At 37.5% G+C, this 23,841-nt stretch overlaps 1 protein-coding gene across 2 annotated transcripts in view; it reads left to right on the top strand.

The window, feature by feature from the left end:
• The window catches only part of GABRB3 (gamma-aminobutyric acid type A receptor subunit beta3), a gene marked incomplete at both ends in the record, with an annotated part of 192,537 nt that overhangs the window by 150,963 nt on the left and 17,733 nt on the right, over positions 1-23,841 (top strand). For both annotated transcript variants that reach the window (XM_084226416.1, XM_084226415.1), the window contains 4 exons: positions 8,336-8,556; positions 14,454-14,536; positions 15,595-15,732; positions 23,603-23,755. In XM_084226416.1, coding sequence (XP_084082542.1) covers positions 8,336-8,556; positions 14,454-14,536; positions 15,595-15,732; positions 23,603-23,755 — 595 coding nt within the window. The remainder of the gene's footprint in view (positions 1-8,335; positions 8,557-14,453; positions 14,537-15,594; positions 15,733-23,602; positions 23,756-23,841) is intronic.

The raw sequence follows: 23,841 nt of genomic DNA, 5'->3' as shown, positions 1-23,841 counted from the left end.
TCCTGCCTGCTCTAATGAGTTGTGAGTAAATGCATGTTTTCCTTGCATCCCGATTTTCTTACTGTAAGATGTAGAGTTACAGTTAGCATTACTGATGGAGTGAAAGGAAGATGTGAGAGAAGCTGACAGTGTGAGTGACACATCTGGAGGGAAGGGAGGAGGCAGCAGAGGATAGTTCAGGCATCAGCTTTGCAAGCCTCAGCCACCACGGATAAATCTCTTGCAGTTTGTTCCCTTGCTCTGAAATGCACAGATTTCATTGCCTGCTACAGATGAACCCCCCTCTTACATACAGAGAGCTACAGTGGCCGAGGTGTCTGGAGTGGCAGGGGATCCTCAGGAAAGGCAGAGAGGCAGCTGGGGGCAGCAGGACAGCCCCAGCCCTGGGGTGGGCACCTCCCTGGGGTTGGGGACTGGATCATGGACCCACGGGTGGGCTGGGCTTGGCTGGCCCTTGGGCAGCTGTGGAAACTGGAGACCAGCCCTGCTGTGGCACTGCTGGGGCAGGAGCTGATGGACCCAGGGGGCTGACCTGGAGTCCCGGGCCCTTGGCTGTGCCAGGGTGTTGGGGATGCCCTCCAGGCCTGGTACTGAAAATACACAGATTATGTTTCCAGTGTAGCATAGATTTGATGGCTAATGCGTTCTTGCTCTCTTTCTCCAAGGGTGTTTTGTTCACTGTGTCTGTCTTGGATGGGTTTTCCTGTAAGAATATCTGCTGTTTCACATAATTACAGACAGCAAGCTGAACTTTGGGTGTCAGCCTTGGTGCTCCAGTGCCAGTGAGATTGGCTTGCTCCCAGAGTCAACAAATGGATAGGCTGAAAGATGAGAAAAAATTCTACCCTCAGTGGAGTAAATACTCCTTTTTTTTTCTTTTTTTTTTTTAACCAAAATGTGTGCATGTAAACAGATATGTATTTTCATTCAAGTGCATGTATCCATCAGCTCTCCATTCCTAAATATAGTTTTGATTTTTTTGTGGACTCTAGAGTGATTAAAAAAAATCTGCAAGTGCCTTTATGATGGTCTTTTTACAATTTTGTGGTGACAAAAAAAAACTGTAGACTTTTCAGCGTGAAATACTGTTTACTGAAATTTTTTAAAATGTTTTTCATGTTTAATCACAGCAAATAAGAGGGGCATGGAGCCATGTATTTATGGTCACAGTATTTAAAACACATCTGTGTATGCCCAACTTTAGGGTCTGTGCTGAAACACCTTGCAGATACTAAAAGAGTGCATGCATTCAATTGTCTAAGAAGTTGGAAGACCTGAATAAATATGACACATAATAAGCTTTGTCAGAGAGGTTTTTTTTCCTCCCAGATTTATATTGATAGTTCAAAAAATGCAAAGGAAATATATAAGATTATGTATTTATGGAAAGAATAAAGTAGAAGTGTGAGAAGTCCTTCATTCTCTAAAATGGGTACCTGGTATATCCCAAATTTTTAACCTCTTTTCATACCTCCAAACTAAAACCAAAGTAAACTTACAGCTTTAAGATGATACGGCAGTAGCTCATTTCTCCAACTCACTGGTGGCACATCCTGTTACTGTGTAGGAGGCACAATCCATTAGTTGTCAGTTCCCATCTCTCTAAGGTCAGCTGCCTTAATCGTGGGAACCAGCTGACAGCTGATAGAAGTTGATTTTTTCTTCCCTGTATGTTGTTAGCAGGATTTCAATTAGTGCAATTAAATGTACTTGTTTTTATGAGGTCTTGTTGGCATTAAAATGTGCTTCTTGAAACAAGTTCAGTGAATCACTTAGCTTAGCATTATTTTTCTTTTGTAGGTCTCCTTTTTTTTAAGAGTATTTGATGGTATTTTTTGTGACTTGATCTCTTTGAGAGTTTTCAAGAACAGCATCTATACATCTGGCATTTCTATTCGTTTTTCTCAGGAGTGACCTATCCGATACTGAAATTTTTGTTCTATCTGTCCATCAGTAAGTGGATTTTGATTGTAATTTATCACAAATTCTTTGGACAGCTCTTCAGGGATGTAGTGTAAGACCATACTTTTTTTTTTTGCTAGCTTTTTGCTCTGGGTCAGAGAGTATTTTACCCATGAGGTGTAAAGGTGTGTGTTAGTTTTCCATTGATCAGTCCTTTGGGAATAGAAATTCTTGATCACTGAGAAGCCGGGGTATTGTAATAACTGTGACACTCTGAATCAGAAAGGGTATATTGAAGTATTCTCCCCCCACTCTCAGCTGTCAGGGATTAAATAGCCCAGGCTGTCTTCCTGTTGTCTTATGTCCCTCAAATATTTGCAGGAACTTGTTTTTTCACTATATTCACCTTGCAAAGCTCACCCCAAGCAATTGCTTTCTTATCAGCTGGTGTCCTCTGATGTTGGGATGGGAGAACACCCCAAGAGCAGGAAATCATCCCCATCAGTTTGGGGTGGGTAGAGGAACAGAGAGAAAAGAGCCAATACCCAGATTTTGAAGAGTGAGCTCCACTGGCCATGGCAGGAAGGTGCCATGTACCCCTCAGGGTACCTGGTTGCTCCCTTCATTCCTGCTCAGAAGCTTCAATTCCACTGCAGTGACCACCACCTGTGCCCGAGAAGCAGCAGAGGAGCTGCTCTGGCTGGTTGCTATGTCAACTGTGCACTCTTTGCCTGCAGAAAGCCAAGCACCGGTTGGTATGGCAACCATCCTCGGAGCACCCAAGGATGCTCAATGGGGAACAGGCTCTTTGGAGGAGCACTGGGGTATCAGGGGAGGTGGAAGCTCTTGTGCCAAAGGGTGTGAGGGGCAGGAAAGACCCATGCAATCACGCATTTATTTTGAAAAGTGTTTTGTAGAATCAAGTAGGTTCTTGGAGGCTAAATAATTCTTGATTATAACACCATCCTTTTGCGTTTCAGTAGAAGAGGAAAACAGTAATGGTAATTTTGTTCAAAATATACCAAGACAACATTGATGTATGGAGGGTCACACTAAAATCAGCATGATTGAGCTGCTTTAGCATTTTCCTAATGGAAGAGCATTGTAGCCACATGCTTGGGAAAATACGTGCTATGTTTTCAACATGTCAGTATTATAGAGGTTTTGCATAAAGTCAAAGAAAGGCCTGAGACAGGATCTTACAGGTGAGGTGAACCTTTCCTGTAACAGCAGGTAGGCCAAGAAACATTAGAAGAAGAAGCTTTGGCGGACTAGAGAGGATGAGTGTGTGTGTTTGTGTGCATGCTCAGGTTTCCTTCACTCAGGCTGCCCAGGAACTCCATCTATTGCCAGAGGCATTCTCATCAGGCACTTCTCTTGTAAGAGACTTCACAGAAAAGCAGACGTTGGTGGCTTTCTCCATTTTCTGGTGATTAAGTAAGAAAATGTATTGTTTAGACATTGGACAACCCAAAATGTCAACGAGTTATATATAATGCAAAAATACAGGTTTCAGGCATTAGAACAGGCTGCCCAGGCAAGTGGTGGAACCACTGTTCCTGGAAGTGTTCAAAAGGCCTGTAAGTATGGAATGTGGGGATAAGGTTTGGTGCTCAATATGGTGGTTAGTAGTTGGACTTAATGATCTCAGAGGTCTTTTCCAGCATTAATGATTCTATGATTCGAACTTCTTTCTTTAATAAATTTTTTCTTTAACATGAATGTTGCTGAAGCCATTAGAAAATTTTGAATTCTGAGGAAAATGTTCATGTGGTCATCTCACACAACTGACTAGCATTGCTGGTAAATTATGATTTCTTATGGTTAGCCTTTCTGAAAAAGTCTTTATTAAACTCATTTTTAGCTATGTGAATTAAAGTGTGCATTAACCTATTTGTCAGGTCTCTTCTGCATATGGTAGGGTAACAGATTTACACGTATATTGTTAAGGCATTAGTTTTTTATGAGTTTGGCTTTGCTACTCAACTTTGGGCTTATTGGGAAGAATAGAATTCAATCATCAGTGTTGTAGCTCTTTATACTACAGGAGCCATATCTAATTTTTGAAATCATGTAGAAGGTGAGGGGGCATGTATTTTCAATAAATCTTTTTATCCAATGAATAAGTACTTACTTTATTAACTCATCAAAATTAAATAATCCAGAAACTGATGGTAATAATTTGTCTTTTGGTCAAGAAAACAAGGATGTGAATTTACATCCGAATGCAAATTTAAATCAGGAAACTGCATTTCAGGTAGACACAAGGCTATCTTCCCAAGCAGTGAAATAGTTCTTTATGCAAAATTTTTTTCCAATGTTTCCAATAATTCTCAAGATATTCTTTCATTTTGCATTAAGAATTTCTTTTGCTTATTTGCCATATTAACAGTATTCCATCTTAATTATTAATTGCAGTGCTTATCTAGCAATCATTTTGAAGGAGCATTTTTACAGCTAATAGAAAACTTGTAACATCATCAATTCATGATATAGTAAGACAGCAAACAGTGATAGTCAAATTTAGAGCATTATTGCTGCTATAATTATGTTAATTTTATTTTGATGACCAAACTATATTTTCGAATTTTTCTTTCACTGTTATTGAGTGAAGGAGAGCAAAACTAGAGATAGCAAGCCCTGTAATAGAAAACAGGTAATTGTTTCCTTTGCTATTACAGCATATTAGTATTTTTCATTAATTGGTATTATAGTTAGTGCATTAAGTACTGTACATTATCTGTCTGAAGTGGCTTTTTAGGAGTGGGTTAGTTGTGTTTCCTGCATGGTATGCTCAGTCCAAGAGGGACAAATATAATGTAGAAAATGCTTAAAATGTCTTTGTACATGGTTAGCATATGTAATATTTATTAGTCTATAGTTCTTGTTTTAGATACATTAAAATCATAAGCAGTACATACAAAGACCATAGATATTATACACTATTTAAGTTGTGATATCAGCCTCTTTATTTTTGTATCTGAATGTCTTATTTTGATAATATCCAAAGTATTATCTACTATTTGAGGTTTTTAAATTCTGTTTTCCAAGCCCCTTGACCAGGTAAAATTGTATTGAAAGAACAGCCATCACAACTTTTTGCAGGCCTTTCCTTACATTAGTGGCATTGTTGCAGTGCTAGAAATTCAAGGATGCCCAGAATTGTCTTTTTTCCCTGTAGGATGTTTCAGGGTCTTTAAATTCACAAAAGAAAGATTGTGTTGCCTGTGCAGTCGAGCTTTTCCCATTGTGAGGACATTTCACCTGTACTTGAGAATTACTGTGTTTGTTGGTTGTCAGAGCTTTGAGTGATTTTGTTACCATGCCTGACCTGAAGCGTGTTATTACTGTGAGGATCTGGAGAGGTAAATGTTAAATGTTGCACTGTATTGTTTGGTGGAATAAAATATGTTTTATGGAGGTCTTTGCTGCTGAGAAAATTGTCCACTGCTCTCTGCAGTAGCTAGAATTTCCTAAAGCTGGCAGCTCTGTGTTGTCTTTGACATACAATGGCACCCTAATGCAGTAGCTGTAGTGGTATGAATCTCTTCTGGCTTTAGACATCTACCCTCTTGACCTCCATATCAGAACTAGTCATCAGAAGCTCCCTGGATGGAGGTGGCCCTTAATAAACTTTGTGATCTACTTACTGAGTGTTAAAAGTTCATTTCTCATTTACCTGAAATATCTAATTCATATTTTCCAATCTACACTCAAACCCTTTTTGTGTTTTCCTCTGGGGTCTAGACTAGGGAAAAACTTTCTTTATACATACAAAGTCTTGAAAATTAGTTAATCAAAGAATGAGAACTGATCCATATAGGTTTTAAGAAGTATATTTTCTGCAGGTAGTGAGAGATTTGGTGGAGCCACCCTAAGGAACTGACCTTTCCTGCTTATTTATCACTCCTTGTACAGCCAAGTAGTTTCAGTGCAGTTCCCATATAAGCTTGTTGCTCCCTTTATTTTGAGGGAATTGAAAAAAGTGTGATGGTAGCCAAGCATGGTTCACATTAATTCTTTCTGTCATCATCTTCAGAGCACGTGAGGCTGGAAGAGCCCAAATGTACAATATGCAAATATAATCATATGCATTAATATCCATAGAGTTTTGAGGGTTTTTTAAAATTTAAAATTAAAATGATATAATAAATAAACAGTTACTAGAGAAAGCACTAGTGAAATTTGTACCTGAGAGAATGTGTTTTGGAAGTCCTTTTTTCCTTCAAGACAGTAAGTTTTGGATGTTTGATCGTTTTGTCTCTGTGCATAATTTTTAAAGTTGCTCCCTGACATAGTAAATGTTATTTTAAAATAAAATGCCAGATTATTAGTGCTTGCATTGTTTTATATGTTTTATTTAGTAATTAATTGCTCCATTCATTAGATGTTAGCATATATTTTATCTTAAACCAAAGGAAAAAGAAAGGTAGCCTAATTTTTTTTTTTTTAAAGATGTACTGCTTTTCTTATATTTTGGTGCTGTCCAGTTCACTTCTTTCAATGCTATGCAGTGCCACTCCTTTTCTTTATTTCATTTCTTAGTATTATTTTGTGCATATGCTGTGCAATTACACGTAGTGAGCTTTTGCTGTGCTGTTCTTTTGTCCAAAACTTTTATAATCCCAAATTTCTCGAAATTGCTGTGCAAACCATTATAGAAGCCAGGAAGTTTTGAATGTTAATCGAAACCAGCTTTAATTAAACAGGGCAAAACAGAGCTGGTAGGGGATATTTGTTCTAATGCATCAGTGTTAGAAAACTGATTGCAGAGAATGTGAGGAGAGAGGTGGCCTTTGTGACACGGTAATGGGAGTGAGGCAGGTGCCCCCAGTGTCTCATGCACCTCATTCACTGCTGAGCAGGGACCATCAGTCCCACTGAAGAAAGCTGCTGACAAAAAGGTTAGAGCTCATTCTCCTGAGCAGTCATGTCAGATTTGAGGTTTGAGGAATGAGATTCCTTCCAGGCAGCTCCACGTGGGCTCCTTTCTCCCATCACAGGGCCCTTTTGTTTTCAAAGGTCTCCTATTAGTTTCTTTAAATGGAAACAGCTTTTCCTTGATATCTATAATGATTTCTTTTTCTAAGCAATTAAATTTGATTTCTTTAAACCATAGCAGCTCCCTCATTAAAGAGAATGAATCACTGAATCAAAAATGCAAAAGTCTCTGAGTGTGAGAGGCAGGCTCAAGTTTTATATGATTTCAAGGAAAGACCATAGGGCTTGAGGGAAACAGAGCAGGAGCAGTGCCTGGAATTGGATTGTGTCCACATGAAACCCGTTATAAGAATGGACCATTCCCAACAGCCGTGCTTGGAAAACTTGAGCATCCTTTTCCCAAACAAGCAGCAAGCCTGAGGGGTTTTGCATCACCAGCTTGTAGAACCAGATGCAAATGCAGGTATCCTGTGGCTTGCACACCTGCTGCTAAATATTTAAATGTGTTTGGAGATCACATAAATTTCTCAGTATTTTGGGAAGAATCTCATGAAGAGTTTTATTGTTTAGAGCACTTCTGTAATTTGAAAATCAGAGTTTTAATGGCCTGCACTTACGGTCTCATTTATTTCATGTGATTTATTTTTTCATGTTTTGCTGGTACATAACTTTAAAATGTTCACAGGCATTTCTTTTTAGTGTTTTATAATATCATGAAGCTAATGAACGAGGCCTACCATCTAAGCCTTTCAAAGCATTTCAATATAGCATTATTACGATATGAAGAAGTCAGGTTAGCAAATTCTGAAATTAAATAAAGAATTTTTAAATGTAGGTTTTAAGCTTCTGTATCCATGTTTAGGCTTTTACATTTGTGATCACAGCTTGTAGAAGATACCATAAACCTTAAAACTGACAGTTATGAAAACCAAACACTGATATTAGTGGGACTTGAATAGAATTTACTATTATTCAAAGTATCAGTGTAGTCTGTTGATGAGGTAATAGTTGTGTCACTGCAAAATGCAGTCTCACACAAAGGTACATGTATAATCAACATAGCTTCAGCTTATTTTTCAGGCAGAAATTTGCATACTGCTTCAACATACTTTAAATGTATTTCCATTTATCTACCATTTTTAAAAATGGGGAAGATGGCAGTATTTACCCATTGTGTCATTTATCATTCCACAAATATGATTATTTTGGGCAGTTGTCAGTGGAACTGCATGAAAGAAAAGCAGGAGCAGGACAAATGATACTGATACCTGCTGAATTTCATAGGAGTTGAAATGCCCCCTTAGTCTAGAGCAATAGATATGAATGATATAAACTATTTGTTAAGTGATACAACTATTTAATTTTTATTAAACATTTTAAAATATTACATTTAAATTTAATCAACAGCAGAATAAGCTATCAAGAGGGAAGTTATTCTCCTACACAGAGTGTGGTTGACTCTTGTACTTCTCTTTTTTTTTTCCCTCACCAGGATTACACTTTGACTATGTATTTTCAACAGTACTGGAGAGATAAGAGGCTGGCTTATGCTGGCATACCTCTCAACCTGACGCTTGATAACCGAGTGGCAGATCAGCTGTGGGTGCCTGACACTTACTTCTTAAACGACAAGAAATCCTTTGTGCACGGCGTTACTGTGAAGAATCGGATGATTCGCCTTCACCCGGACGGAACAGTGCTCTACGGCCTCAGGTCTGTGCTCCCACGGTGAAGATTTCATCACTGCTGTTATGTGCTGTTGATGTTTGCTTCCTGGTACAAGGTTATTACAAGCATTGGTTAGCTTATTATGTAACCTTCCCTATAACTCTAAGAGATGCCAGTAGAAAACAAATTACACACTCGATGTTTCTTAATTTTGCCAGAAGCGCCTTCAGTCAGGTTTTATCTGTTTCTGTACAGTCACCATATCTGGAAAGCCCGCTGGCTATAGGAAGCAGAAAGGCACATATATTAATTGTAAACCTGAAAATCCTATCCAAAATACAGGCAGGAAGATTGAATGTGGGTGCTTATGTCGTCTCTTGATTTGTCCATACTCTATTAAAAAAAAAGCCAGAAGTAGCCCTGGTTGGGGAGAGTCAGCCACAGCTAAGATCACGACCCAGTACTTTCAGTGATTTCTTCAAGCAGGAATCAGCACTGTAATTGCTACATTTCAAACCAGAGGTACAAAGTGACCTTACAGTCTCTTACTTTCTACCTATTTTAGGTTTGACTTGTGTTTTCTTTCTTTTCTGCCGTAACTTTTATGGTTAGAAATGCTGAAGTATCCTTCCCTTAATAAACTTAACTACACCAGCAAAAATCCTTATGGAAAATCCAGTAGTATCAAAATATTGCTTTCTTTGAACAGGCTATTTCATTTGCTCCAGTGGTTTAAACCAGCAAAACAAGTCTTTGACAGTGAAAGCTACTTCTCCATAGCTGGAATTTTCTTGTATATTTAAGCAGAGATAATACTCAAGATTGGTGCACATAGATAGTGAAGGATAAAAAGTCCCTAATATAAAAATGAATGGGATCAGAAAAGTGGTGCAGATGGCTTATATATCCAGTATCAGTATTTTACCTGCTTCTCTTTTTTATCAACAGTGGATCTTTTTACTTGACTTGGGTCATGGCCCTCACCTTTTTAACTCCTATTACATTATGAAGAATTGAAGGAATCTTTCTAGACAAAATAGAGATAGATTCAGCCTAATATGAGACTTCAAAGAAGTTGGGAATGTTTTCTCTGTAATTAACCAGTTTTATTGAAAGGAGGCTTTTGTTTTGCAAGGTATTTACCAAGTATGGAACATTAAAGGTTTAGGATGCTTTTCTCAAGTGCTTACATGTAAGAAAAAATTTTCTGAGATATATTTGGGTTTTTTTCATGTCAAGGAATATCCCCACAGCAATATAATAAAAAAAGTAAAGGAGATTAGAATTCTTGTGATCCTAGTAATATGTGGAAGTCTTTCTGTCACACTCTAAAAACATTTGGACCCATTCAGGTGAGGATTATCTGTCATAGAGTACTGTATTTGAATCACTTGGCTTCCTCTTCTGCAAAAGACAAGTGTCCACAGCAGATGCATTCCACATAATAGGATTTGCTCAGCAGGATTTTCACCAGTGGCTCATGTGTAGCACACTTCTTCCCTTTCCTTTTCTCTGAAAGCATGTAATATCCAGGGTGAGATATCCATGATATGAAACAGCTAAGTTACATAGTGAAGAATGACTGTCTTTAATTAAGTCATAGAAAAATATAGATGTTGTGATCAAAAGTAAGAAAACATCTGAGCCTTATCTTTGCTGATTTAAAGACCTGTGCTTTGTGTTGTTCCATCACTACCCTATTTCCTGTTTTATGGCTTCAGAGCATCCCAGTGGCATTGAGCTCAAGCTGCAGTCCAGGGGCAGTGTGGGTTGAGGCCAGAACTTGGAGTTTTATGTTCCACAAAGCACAGGGTCACTCAAAATAATAGGTGAAATTTTGGAGGGTTGCAACCAATTACAGGACATCCACAGAACAAAGCAGTTCCTCAGCACATATACAATGGAAAGTGATCCCAAGGCCACACTGGATGTATGTTCTCTTCTGAACAATGTAGGATTTATCACAGTTTTGAAGGACTTGACCTTCAGTCGTCCAAGGTTTCTCTCTGCTTTAGAGAAAGCACTTAGCTACTGCAGCAGAAGTCTGTGATAGTGGAGGAATGTAGCTTTTTGAAGTTCAGCCCACTTCTGGGGCATTTTTTCTTTGGCTGACACACTGAATTTGTTCTACCTTCTTCAGAACAATCTACAAGAGAAATGATGATAAAACAGCTATTTTTTCATGAGAGACTATGGAGGAAATACCTATTTTATAGTCTGGGGATCAAAAATAGAGTCTGCTTGTATGTTTTTCATGCATAAACCTCTTGTTTTTAGGCAGTACAATGTTAAATATTAAAAGTAACTGGAGCTGAGAAATATATGTATTTTATCTGAAAGGACTGACATAATTATTTCCCATATTTGAAACATGATAGATATTTGCAGGGTGAAAAGATTAGTTGTGATCAGTCAGACAAGGCAACCACGCTTACTTCTATTCTTTTTGGATTAATGTATTTCTGTATCAAGAAAGTAAACAGTTAGGACTGTGACCTAGTCACATATGAGGTATCTATATTGCCTAGACTGATTCATACTGTAAAAGTTTTGGGGACATAAAATGTCCTTCTCTTGGTTATGTATGCAGCACCTCACAGCCCATCACAGATGAGGTTCCTAGACAATATAGCAGTATAAGCAAAGGCAATGAGCCCAGGAATATAGTACCAGACAAGGATAAAAGAATCAATATCCAGAGGAAAGAAAACCAGAGTATGAAATTATAAAAAATTAAAAACATTTCCTTTGTGTGTTGGTTTGACCCAAATTGTATGTGTGTCTGTGTCTGTGTCCCGCTTCATCTTTGTGTGGCTTGTAATCATTCCTCTGTCTGCCATGATGATGAGTTCTAGAAACCTTGCTGTCTTGTGTCAGGCACCATCTTATCCCATAAAAAGTAAACCTGCTCTTCCTGGGAGCATGCACGAGCCTGAGCCATTCATTTTTGCTTTTGGTGTGCATTTGTGTAAGTTAAATTTGATTGCTTGAGTGTTCATTCAGGAGGGACCTCTGAGTATTAACTTTGAAAAAATGAGGTACATTTGTTTCTGTCTATTTCTGGCTGTATTTTTTTCTAGTTCATTTTTCTGTAGTGTAAAAAAAATTCTTGAGCAAGAATGTGCAGTTTCTGGTACTGGAACTTGTGATGCAAACCCACTAGAGTATGTGAACAGACCAAAATAAAAATACATTCCTTAAAAGTAATAACACAATTATTAAGTTGAATATAAATTTGCCAGCTTTATAATTTTTTACAATATTGTAAAATTAATAATTTGTGTTCTGTAAGGCTGGCATTTATAGCTAGTTATGCAACATAATAGTTAAGAGTCTGCTAGCACATTCCCCTTTGTATCAACTTAGCTCATGTGGATTCTGCTGCAGGATCCCACATGAGACCTAGGTTAGTGTAGGCGAATCTTCTAAAGCACGGGAGAGAACCTTCATATCAACAATTCCCAAGCATGCCTACTTGTTTTACTTTGAACACAGTTATTATTTGACTCAGGAGCAAGATCCTTTCATAGCACAATCAGTATGGCTTTGTTAAGGGCATCATTGCTTGCTTATCAATAATCACAAATTTAAGAATAAATTTTCTCCTCTAAGACTGTATGTTAATCCTTGTTTTATGTGCTTAGCTAGAGCTGCTCTTAGTAATCATATTGAGGAGACGTTCAAAGAATCATAGAAAGCTTTGGGTTGGGAAGGACCTTAGAATCATCCTGCCATGGGCAGGGACATCTTTGCTTAGATCAGGTTGCTGGAAGCCCTGTGCAGGCTTCAACACTCACAGAGATGGAGAATCCAGAACTTCTCTGGGCAACTTGTTCCAGTGCCTCACCACCCTCAAAGTCAAAATTTCATCCTAAAATCTGATCTAAATCTACCACCTTTCAGTGTAAAGCCATAACTCCTTGTCCTACCACTACACATCCTTTTAAAAACTCCTACTCCAGCTCTCTCTTAGCTTATCCTTTGGTACTGGAAAGCTGCTATAAGATCCCCCTGGAACTTTCTCTTCTCCAGGCTAAACAACCTAGATAATTAATCATCTCCATAGTTAATAGCTGTGCTCCAGAAGGGCTTTTGCAGGTGTTTGTTGCAGAGAAGACATTTCCCTAAACTGCAGTGCAACTGAGGAACTGCTGTTTGTACACAGCTCCAGCCCACTGGAATTTGTGTTAACAGAGGAACCAGAGCAATTCCCAGATGCAGCTTGGAGGAAGGCTGGCCTAAGTATCCTCTTGTGATACAATACTTAAGACCTGAAATCCTGTGAGGCTAACATAAGACTATTCAGAGGACAGTCAGAAGAGCCAGTGGTGACAAAGACATGATCATGTTGTAGGTAAGGTTGGAAAGCACAAAGATCAGGTGTGTGCCTTTCTCACTGGCTACTGGTAGGAACACAAGTTCAAAGATATGCTGAGAAACAGATCCTTGAGCTTTTTCCTCTCCTTCCTCTTTCATTGCCTTTATGCTCATACAATTGTCTCTCCCTGGGCAAAGAAATGACAATATTTCTTTGCAAAAGAGCCTTCTCAGTCAGTGAAGGGTGGCCTCTGTTGTCCTACGAGATAGCAATAATGGTCTTCAATCATTTCTTCAGATGTTATGTAGTTATTCATCTAAAATCATCCTATATACTAAGGATAAGCATTTTTTCTTCCTTTTCTTTGGATTGATTGAGATTGGATAGAACATTTGTAATAACAAGGTAGGGTTTTTTTACTGTGAAAGATGTGAAGAAAGGCACCTAAATACGTTTTTCTCTTGAAACATTGCCCTGGAATATTAAAGTAGTTTACCAGATTAGAAGACTGTAATTTGAGAAGGTTAATGGGTAGAAGAAAGAACTTCAGAGAAAACACATGAAAAAAACATTAACATTGAGGGTTCTAGCTTTTAAAGGTACATTTAAGGCATTTTCCCATCTTGTATTTATTAGCATAAATTATCACTAGAATATTATTTGTTTAGGAACAAACTGTGCAACTTCCATGTCTTGTTTATATCAAAAAAGGACCAGTAAGGGATGGAGCTAGTCAGATTCAAAAGATAATTTATACGAAGCCATTATAAAAACAATGATGCATAATAATGTACATACCCTTGGTGAAGGCTGTGATTCAGAAAAACATCAAAATATGCTGCAGATTAATTATGAGCGTATGGTTATATCTGTCTAAAGTTAGAACAAATATATAAATCCATTAATTACAAAATGAAGTGGCAGTGCTGTGTCAAGCAGTTAAGACAGTTGTTCTGGTTGTACATGTTTGTTTTTGACTCTCCTGTTCTAGAAGAGGTTGATGAATAATGCTGATTCATCAATAGTGAAATGTTTTGTAAAACAGTCCTTAGGGTGCTAAATGGTGAAATAGACAGAGAAATGAAAGTGTTTTGTTATTTGAGGAGAAAACTTAAATTCAATATGGAGCTTCACAACAAAATCCTCTTTCAATTTAAAAACCAGGGAAGTAAGATTTAAAACAAAGCATTTTGCTGGACTTAAAACTTTTTTTCAACATTTCAAGGGTTTTTTTCTAGACCTGCCACAAAACCAAGAAATCAGTTATTCATGCGGCTGCAATCATTTTGACATTTGTAGCAGACTATTTTCACTTCATGGTTTCTGTTATAAAGTTGTACCTTTTAATCTCAGCAAATGTTCATGTAATATTTGCATATGAGGATAGGTCCATTGAACCCCAAAGGGGCTGGTTGCATAAGGGTAATTCACAGCCAGTTGTTCCTCTGAAAGTCAGTGTAATTGCTGCTCTATTAGGCTGCTGCTCAATGTAAAAGTATGGACCAGCTTCTCAGTTATTGTAAGCTATTCTTCAGAGGGTCTTCACTTTGGAAGATAAACAACCCTATCACCCAAAACCCAGATTACTGCTGTATGGTAAAACTGTTTGATGCTTGTATTTCAGAATTACAACCACTGCAGCATGTATGATGGACTTGAGAAGATACCCATTAGATGAACAAAACTGTACTCTGGAAATAGAAAGTTGTACGTACTTAAGAAAATGCATGTGAAATCTAGTTTGGATCTAGTTATGGGGTTTTTTTTTTTGTTTGATAGAACTGTATTATATTAACACATGTGTCTATAAACACTATTTGAATCATGTAGTTATCACCATGTTTTGTTTGTCTGTTTATTTGAGTTATTAAAAGGTATAAGGAGTCATCCGTTTCTAGATAATGAGTACATCCTAGAAAAATGAGGTGAGGACAGAATGAAGTCATTTAGTATTCCTGCCTGACTTGGCAGAGGTAGTGACTGGATGCTTATCTTCAACACAAGAGATGAATATTTGTATTTTTATCAGATTTATTTTTAAGAGAGCCAACACTGTGATACACTTTCCTTTCAATATACTTTATTGTGTATGGATCATTTTGGTGCAGGACCTCCCATGGGATTTCAGACTGGCCCCATTTATGATTTGAAATTGTGTTACAAAAAGAACAGTATTCTCTATTTCACCTAGTCATGTCCTAGGATTGCAATATTCAGATGTATATTTGCTCTTCAGAAGTACCTGGTTAATTTCTGCTACTGGCTGGAAAATAGGGGCGCCATATACAAGAAATACGACTATATATTCCATAATCAGCTGTAGTCCTCTACTAGTGGAAGCTTGTGGAAATGATGCAACTCACAGTTTACTGTGAGTGGAAAAGGTCTGCCCCAGTGTTGTTTCTCTGTGTTCATTGAACAATCAACCTTCTTCTGGTGATTGTCAGTGTAAATATAAATTTGGTTTCAGCACTAAATGCATTTGATATCCTAAATCTTGGGTAGTGTTTTCTTCTCACTATGACCATTAGTGAATAATACATGAGTGATTAAAAAAAGGTAAAATAAAAAGAAAGCTGAGTATTTTGCCTAAAATTCCCAGGCAGACTATAGTGGTGTAGCAATTTGGGAGACCTTCCCACAGGCAAAATACCATCCAGCTCTCCAGCTGTACCAATTCTTTTTGTTGTCACAAATGACAAGCTGCATGTTTGAAGCTATGTTTGAGTCTGCTGTTATTTCAGATTCTCTTGCTTTGCCTGCAGATGGCTACACAACTGATGACATAGAGTTCTACTGGAGAGGTGGAGATAATGCAGTCACTGGTGTGGAGAGGATTGAACTTCCTCAGTTCTCTATCGTGGAATACAGACTGGTGTCAAAGAACGTTGTCTTTGCCACAGGCAAGTATTGCCATTTGCACATTTAGTGTTTAATTTTCTTGTGCATGAAAATTACTGTTTTGTTAATAATAATTAACTATTATTACTAGTCACAATAAATAGCTTGTGTTTGGATAAAGAAATTACTTGACAAAGCCTGGAGGTAGGAGCTCATGGAAATTCCAAACTGGCACTCAGTACTTGCTTCAGCTCTGGGGCCTCCAACATGAGAAGGACATGGACCTGTCAGAACAAGTCCCAAGGATTGCCACAAAGATGATCAGGGGGCTGGAGCACGTCTCCAATGAAAAGAGGCTGAGAGAGTTGTGGATAAGAGAAGAGAACCTTCTAGCAGCATTTAATAGGGCCGACAAGAGAGGTAGGGAGGGACTTTTTACAAAAATGTGTAGTGATAGCACAAGGGCAAATGGCTTCATACTGCAAGAGGCTATATTTTGATTAGATATAGGAAGAAATTCTTTACTGTAACAGTGCTGAGGCAGTAGGTTGCCTAGAGAAATTGTAGATGCTCCATCCCTGGAAGTGTTGAAGGCCAGGTTGGATGGGGCTATGAGTAGCCTGGTCTAGTTGAAAGTGTCCTTGCCTATGGTAGTGGGGTTGTAACTATGTAGTCTTTAAGACTCCTTCCAATCCAAACCATTTTGAGATTCTTTGGCTCCTTGTTTATTTTTATTTTTTGTGTATGTGTGTAATACTTAACTAGACACCTAAACATCTATGATCTAAATAAGTGTTAAGTTATTCACCTCTGAATCATGAGTTTAAATGTAACCTACAGGGTAACTGATCATACATAAATTTGTTTTGGTATGCTAGGTCAAAAAGCCACCAATTTTATAAACACCTCCCTGCAGTTTCAGTGTATGTTTGTTTTGTTATATAGTGAATGTAATGTCTTTTGTCTCTTGATTTGCACTGATAGATATACAGTAATTTATACATAGCCATCCAGTGCATTTGTAGTCTTTGTTAAAGCATTAAAATTAAATCCCTGCTTGTTTTCTTGAAGATGGAATAAAAGTTAGTATTAACTCACAGCACTGGATGTCTTTAGATTACAAAGTGCAAGGTTGATTTACATATTTGGTGTTGGACACCAAAATAGGAATATGTGTGACAAAACCAAAGTAACACAGAAAGCCATCAGCACATGTGGGGCCATTACTTGGTTCATTACTGGGGCCTTCAGATTTTCAGTGCTGTTCAGACCACAGGAGTGTGCTGTTCCATCTGTCTCAGCACACCAGAACAAATGAAGCACAGCTGAATCATGTTTGTAAGCATCACTTCACCCACTCTTTGGACACAGCATCTGTTTCAAAGTACACAGAAACACAAGTTGTATTTCAGAACAAAATGTAAATATTGCTGGGATTGAAATGAGTATGAGGGGGTTTGCCAGCTGCTGCTGTTCTCAGTTGCCATTGTGAATGGAAGATTTTTTAATCTGGAGATTCAGTTGCTCTAATCCTATATCCTTTTGTCCTGCAGCTAGTGTCACCTTTGGCAGCCAGGGCTTCCCTGCCCCTCCAAAGGACTGGATATGCTTTTGTAGGAAGGCTATTTTAGACAACAACGAGAATACAGAGAACTTATTAGCGGAGTGCTTTTTATGACAGTCCAAGGCCACCTTTTAGTTCAGTATGAAATATTTCCCTAGATGCATGACTTAGTAATGTAGAGATGAGAGATTTGCAAAAATCAGGAAAACAAGAAATCCAAAGAGATATGTGACAAATACAAGAGAGACTAAAAAACTAGGACTACATATTTCTGTGACTGACCAAATGTTCAGAATATTAATGGTTCTTTCTTAAAAAAACTAGCGAAAGGATTAAAAAAGTCTCATGCTTCAGGGTTTAAGACAGCTTGGCATTAGGAAGTCACAGAGAACAGCATGTTTCTTGTGCTGTTTTCTGAAACATTTAATTTTTTTCACTGATGAAGACAAATACTGAATTTATATTGCTTTGATACAGGACATTATAAAAATGCTTGATTAATTATGACATTTTATGGCAAGTATTTCCATGCAGGGAAACATCACATTTGTTTCTCAAAACCACATTAAATCTAAATCTAAAGCATGCCAGCAGATCGGATACATAAAGTCAGCAGACACTTTTCAAGTTTCTTCTCAAGAGTTTTTTACAGTCCTAGTAATTAGGGCCAGTTTCTGCAATTTTTTGGAAAATAAGTTAGGCATGTTTTTGGCTTTGAGGTTATTGAAGTCTCAGGGGGAGATATTAGTTCTTTGAGCTCAATATCTCGGGGAACATTTCAGAGATTTCAGTACTAGTGTGCTTTGATTGAATAAAACTAAAAGAAGACTTCAGAGTCATGCCATAAACAGCTTTTGGATTAGTTTTTTCTCCTATCCTTCAAGAGAAACTCTGCTGTATAATCTTGTGTAACTTAGGCAAAGGGAAAAATCTGTTCCCATAGTTACTACTGAGAAGCAATGATAAGCATGGAAAAACCCCCATCCACAATGACAGAAATCTGGGTGAAGCTGCAAGAACGCTGGAGGAACTGCATGCCCACTGAAGTATAGAATGGAAGTTGAAATTTATCTTGCCAATGTAGCAAAAATGTGTCAGAAAAAAGTATAAAATTCAGTATGGACAAGTTCATAATACAGCATCTGTATTACGGATAGAGAATGCCAGGTTATGCCAGGGTTCTGCGTGTAGAAATATGGGGGTTGTTGTTGATCTCAAACTGAACATGAGCCAATAGGATCTTTTGGGGAGAAAAAGAAAAGAAACAAACAAAACCACAAATCTCATCATAAAAGAAGTCTGATTTACATTGATGGTGCTTAAGCCTTGTATTTTTGGTCAAGGGTAGCACTTTTGGATTCTTGAGTTTATTTCCATAAACCCTTTTCTATTGCTCCATTACTGTTGAAGACAAAATAAATAAGTGTGAGTGAAAATCTAGAAAATGACATACCTGAGATTTATGGAGAATCAAGTATGGTCATGTAGTTAAAAAAAAAGAGAACACTTGATTGGGAATTGAGCAAAACCTACAGGTGTCTAGAAAGAACCTGCAAAGCCATGTAGAATAGTCTGTTCCCTTTATTCATGATTTTTGAATTGCTATGAAAAAGAAATACCTGGTTTGACTATCCTTCTCACAGCAACTGAAGGCCATACAGGATACGAGAAGATATTTAAATGGCACTGGATGCCCATGTGTCAGTAACTGAATTAAGCCCACAGTCAAATGCTATTCAGTCAGTGCTGTCAGTGAAGCCTAAAGAGCTATTCAGCTCTTGAACACCTCTGTTTTCTCAAATGAATATTTTAAGACATTCTTCAGTTGCCTAAATATAACAATCAGCTGCTTCTTGAGCTGCTGTAGAAGATCCTGGTTAGCAGTTAGGCTGCTGTTCTGGCATCTTACAGCCTTGTGTTCTATGTTCACCATCTACTGCTTCAGTATTGATTACTTAAGTAGTGTTCTGTTCTGCTCTTCTTTAGCCTATCACATCTCAAATGGCTTTAGACACCTCAGTATAGAGAGTTAAATCACACCCTTAGAATCAGCTCTAAGTCTAGATCTCATGCTAACAGCTCATGCTCCATGCATGAGCAAATACCTGCATTCAAACACCAGAAATGTAGTGCTAAGTCTCTTACCTGAATCTGCCTCCTAAGTGTTTGTTATCCAAAAATGCTTGGATAGTGAACAGGAATGGGGTTATGTAAAACACCACCTAAAATCTTCAAGTCACATAGCAGTCAACGCCATATTAGCAACCTGTTGGTAATAGGAGGGTAATCTTAAAAGATTTGAAAATGAAATATTTGCTGTATTCTGAAAGATCAGTATGTAAAGTACATTTCCAATTAGCCAAAGAACCTTCCCAGAAGAACATATTAAAATAAAAATTCTGTAACTGACCAACTCTGTTATCTTGCTTCATACTTGGATAAAACAGCAAGAGACTAATTTAGCCTTGAAGCCAGATATTTCAGCTTGCTAGCTTTTAATGAAATTGGAACAGAAACAAGTAATCTCTTTTTATCAAGTGCCCAAAATTGTGCAAAAGGAACATTTGGGGCTCAAGTATTGATTAAGTATTTATTTTCATACTTTCATTCCCAATACTGTTAGATTTAAATACTTCTGGCAAAAGTCTGTTATTCCTGTAGTATTTAAATCAGTCCTATGCATCAACCTATGCATATATCCTTCCTCCCATTATATGAGATGGGAGGAAGGATAACAAGACAAAACAAGGTTAAAAGGAAAAAAACCAGACTTTTTTATGGAAACTTAACAACTAGAATTTCCTGGCAATTAATCTCTAAATGTACTGAGCCTTAATTGACAAATCATTATGCAATCATAATCAGACAAGTAACAGTTTAATTGTTGAGCTTACCCAGAAGTCAACTTATATTAAATAAGTAATCTGCAGCATGGATCTTTCTAGATAAATAAAGATCTGGACTTACAGTCCTTGCTCCATAAAGGTTAAGACCCACCCTTTTCACTGAGCTTTAGCCATTCAGACAAAGAGGGGGAATTAACTACAGGAAATAAAGAGGGGTCCTTCTTTTAATTGTTTTGTTTTCTACAGACTCCTGTGGCCTGCTGGCTGGAGGTGAGATACTGCAGCAGAGATGGCAGGCTGAATGCAGGGTCAATAGATAATTTTTGAAGACATAAAAGCAATTCAGTTGAAAGTAATATAAACTCTCACAGTCTCAGGGAGAGGTACCTGAAGGAAAACCCTGGCTATGTAGTATGATAAAAAATGAGGCTACCAGTTCATGTTTCAATTTCAAACAGCCCTTAACAAAGTCTATACTCTACCAAACGTGTAAACTGCAGCAAGCAGCTGTAATGCCAGCAAGACTTTTGTTTATATTGCCCAGGAGCCTCACACCATCAAAATCTACCCTGAGACTTGCAGGGTCTGGATTCATCTTGTTCTGATTTATGGTGAATATATTTTCAGTGTCTACATTTGAACTAGGTGTCTGAGTTGGTCAGAATCTAGTCCATGGAGAGACTAGATTTGGAGACAAATTCAGTAACCTATAGGAGTCCATTTTAGGAGATGGTGGATAAGTCTCTAGGTTTCATTTGCTAGATTGACTGGATGAACTGGAGCTTAGACATCAAGCTCATGTGTAAGCAGTTCAAATGAGTTGTTCAATCAACTGCTATTTGAGAGGGCACAAGGCAGCCTTCATGGTATCCACATGCTGATCAGAAAGAAGTAGGGGGTAAATAATGTCCATCAGCTGCGTGCTGGTGTCTGAGAGATGCCACAGGACATCTCAAAAGGATCAGGGCACCATCAGATTAGCAACTGAATCTCTGTTACAGTCAACTCCAACTCCAGAGCAGGAAGACAGAAGGCACTAACAGCCCTGGCCCTAGACATGGTTCTTGGGGTTCTAATTTCAGAACAAAAACCTGGTGCTTCAAGCATATTTAGGCTGGTGTCTCTGGCCTTGAGGTCAGCTCTCTGGGGAGTCCCCCTTTAAGGCCAAATCTCACTAGTTTCAGTAATTACCTTTACTAATTAGACAGAAATGGTGCTGAGGTAATGGTTCATGGTCACAGGCGAAGCATTCAAGATAAATGTCTAAAGCTCACTCTGTTATATGCTTCTCAGTTTGGGATTTCATTACTGAACATTACTAACATATGTGACACATTATTCCCTCCCCTTTTGATCCACACCTCTTTCATCCACACAATTTTCCGTGCTTTATCAATGGTGAAGTTCTCTCTTCTTTCTCTCAATTTCCCTAGTGCATTCAGAGTCCCTGGCTCTGGACCAAACCAAGAATTGACTTTGATTCAGTGATTCACTTCTACTGAACTTTCTTGAATTAATCCTTCATATTATTTAATCAAAGAATCAGTATTTCAGTTTTCACCTCTATCAATGATATTCCACAGATATCCAGACCTGGACAGGACTTTTGAAAATTTTTATACACATTTATAGAGAATCCCTTTGACTGGGTAGTGTACTATATGAAATCATTTTTCTCAACACAGCTTTATAAAGATTTCTGTCTGATGCTCTACTCTTATTGCAGAAAGGTGATCAGGTCTGCTGCATTTTTAATGTATTTAATGATAACAGAGTTTATATATTTCATTATGGTCTCCTGTTTTATTTATATAGTCTGCAGACACAAGGCCACAGAAACATTTTCATAAGAATCTAAGTAAAAAGTTAAGCTTTGCAAAAAAAAAAAAAAAAAAAAAAAAAAAAGCAGGGCTGGTTTCAATGAGAAAACTTGTCTTTTGGAATGAAACATTGTTTATCTGAAAATTAAGATGTTAAGCAAGCTGCAGTATAGATGTTTGCTTGCTGAAAATGGTGTCTACTGCCTCCAGACAGCAGAAAACCTTGGTCTAATCAGGATGAAATACATCCTTCTGATTCCACCAATATACTTCTATTGGTGAAACTGAAAGGCATTTCATTCTGGAAAAAATGCTACTGATTGCAGTAATCACAGCAGCCAGATACACTCACCAGATATTTCTTTTCCCAGTGATAGTTGTTCTGAGATTGTTTGATACAACAGCTAAGGATATTTGCACAAGTTTAATATTACCTTGATGTTCCTGCTGCCTGGAAATGGTGTGACATTTTTCTGTTGTATGACTCAAAGTGTAACAAACTATCAGGAATGTGATGGAGAGAAATCTGCAGTTTTCCATTCCTTCTTTCCCTTTCTTTTTTAGGAAATCCATCATTCATGTTTATATGGGCAAATGTAGTTTCTTAAGCTCATTTGCAAACAGATGAATATATATTAAAGGGAAGGTTTTAATTTTTCATTTTTTCTCTAGATATATACTTTTATAGTTTTTACATATTTGTACTAGAATGGGTGGGAAGTGTTCTAATATCTGGTTGGGTTCTTGGTATGTGCTGAATTTTTTTTTAGGATGCTGACTTACTAAATCTTTTAGATGAGCTGTTAGAAGTATATCTAGGACTGGTAGTGTGAACACTGAAATTATGGAGATAATGTGTGAATGACTACCTTTTTCTTATACAGCTGTACTCAGATTTAATCATCTTTGCAGTTGGTGAAAAAAGTCACAATTATTTTTAACAATTTGAGATTTCTAAATATATTTTTCTGAATATATATATATATTTATATGTGTAAAACGTATTCAGTAAGATTAACACCAATTCAGTAAGACATACAGCAATTGGAAATTAGGTTGGTATTGAGGTTATTAATTCTTTCCATTGTTAATTTTTTCTGTTTGTAACTGTTCATGAATTATATATATATATATATACACAAAATTCAATTTATTTTTTCTTTAAAATAAGTTTGGAAGAAAAATTTGGGCTGGCTATAATTGACGTTAGAGGATCTAGTCAAAAGGCTTTTCCTTTAATGAAATTTATAAAAATTTATCTTTGACACCACAGGCCGCATGTTTCTTATACTTCAGATGTTATTAAGTTTCATCTCTTGAACAATTCCTAATTGTAAAGGAAAAAACTATGCACATTACTTATTCTCTCAATATAAATTCTATACAGAAAACTGTGTACTTGGATAAGCATTTTACTTGGACACCTAAGCAATTGTTTTTAAAAACTAACTGGTGCTCACCTATCTGCTCAGTAGTCTAAAGTAATTCACTCTCTTTTTCTTCTCAAATACAAATTACTTGGCTATCACTGTATTCACTGCAAGGTTTCTTTTAATACAGATGAGTAATACAGTGAAGGTGTCATCCCTACTGTTCTGAAGATGTCATACTACCCCACAAAATGTGTAGAAACTGAAGGCAGCTATCTACAAGTGTCTTTCATTCAGTATAAATAACACTGTTTTCCTCTCTCTTTTCTCAGGTGCCTATCCAAGACTTTCACTGAGCTTCAGGTTGAAGAGAAATATTGGCTACTTTATTCTTCAAACCTATATGCCCTCCATACTGATTACCATTTTATCATGGGTGTCATTCTGGATCAATTATGATGCATCAGCAGCAAGAGTTGCCCTTGGTATGTGCTAAAAATGAGTGGGACATTAAAATGTCAGATTTAATGTAGCCTTCAGAGGTTGTTAAAAACTACGACATGATGTCAGT

The sequence above is a fragment of the Fringilla coelebs genome (assembly GCF_963513975.1).
Source record: "Fringilla coelebs genome assembly, chromosome: 2".
Lineage (NCBI taxonomy): Eukaryota > Metazoa > Chordata > Aves > Passeriformes > Fringillidae > Fringilla > Fringilla coelebs.
This window is presented reverse-complemented; position numbering and strand designations above follow the sequence as displayed.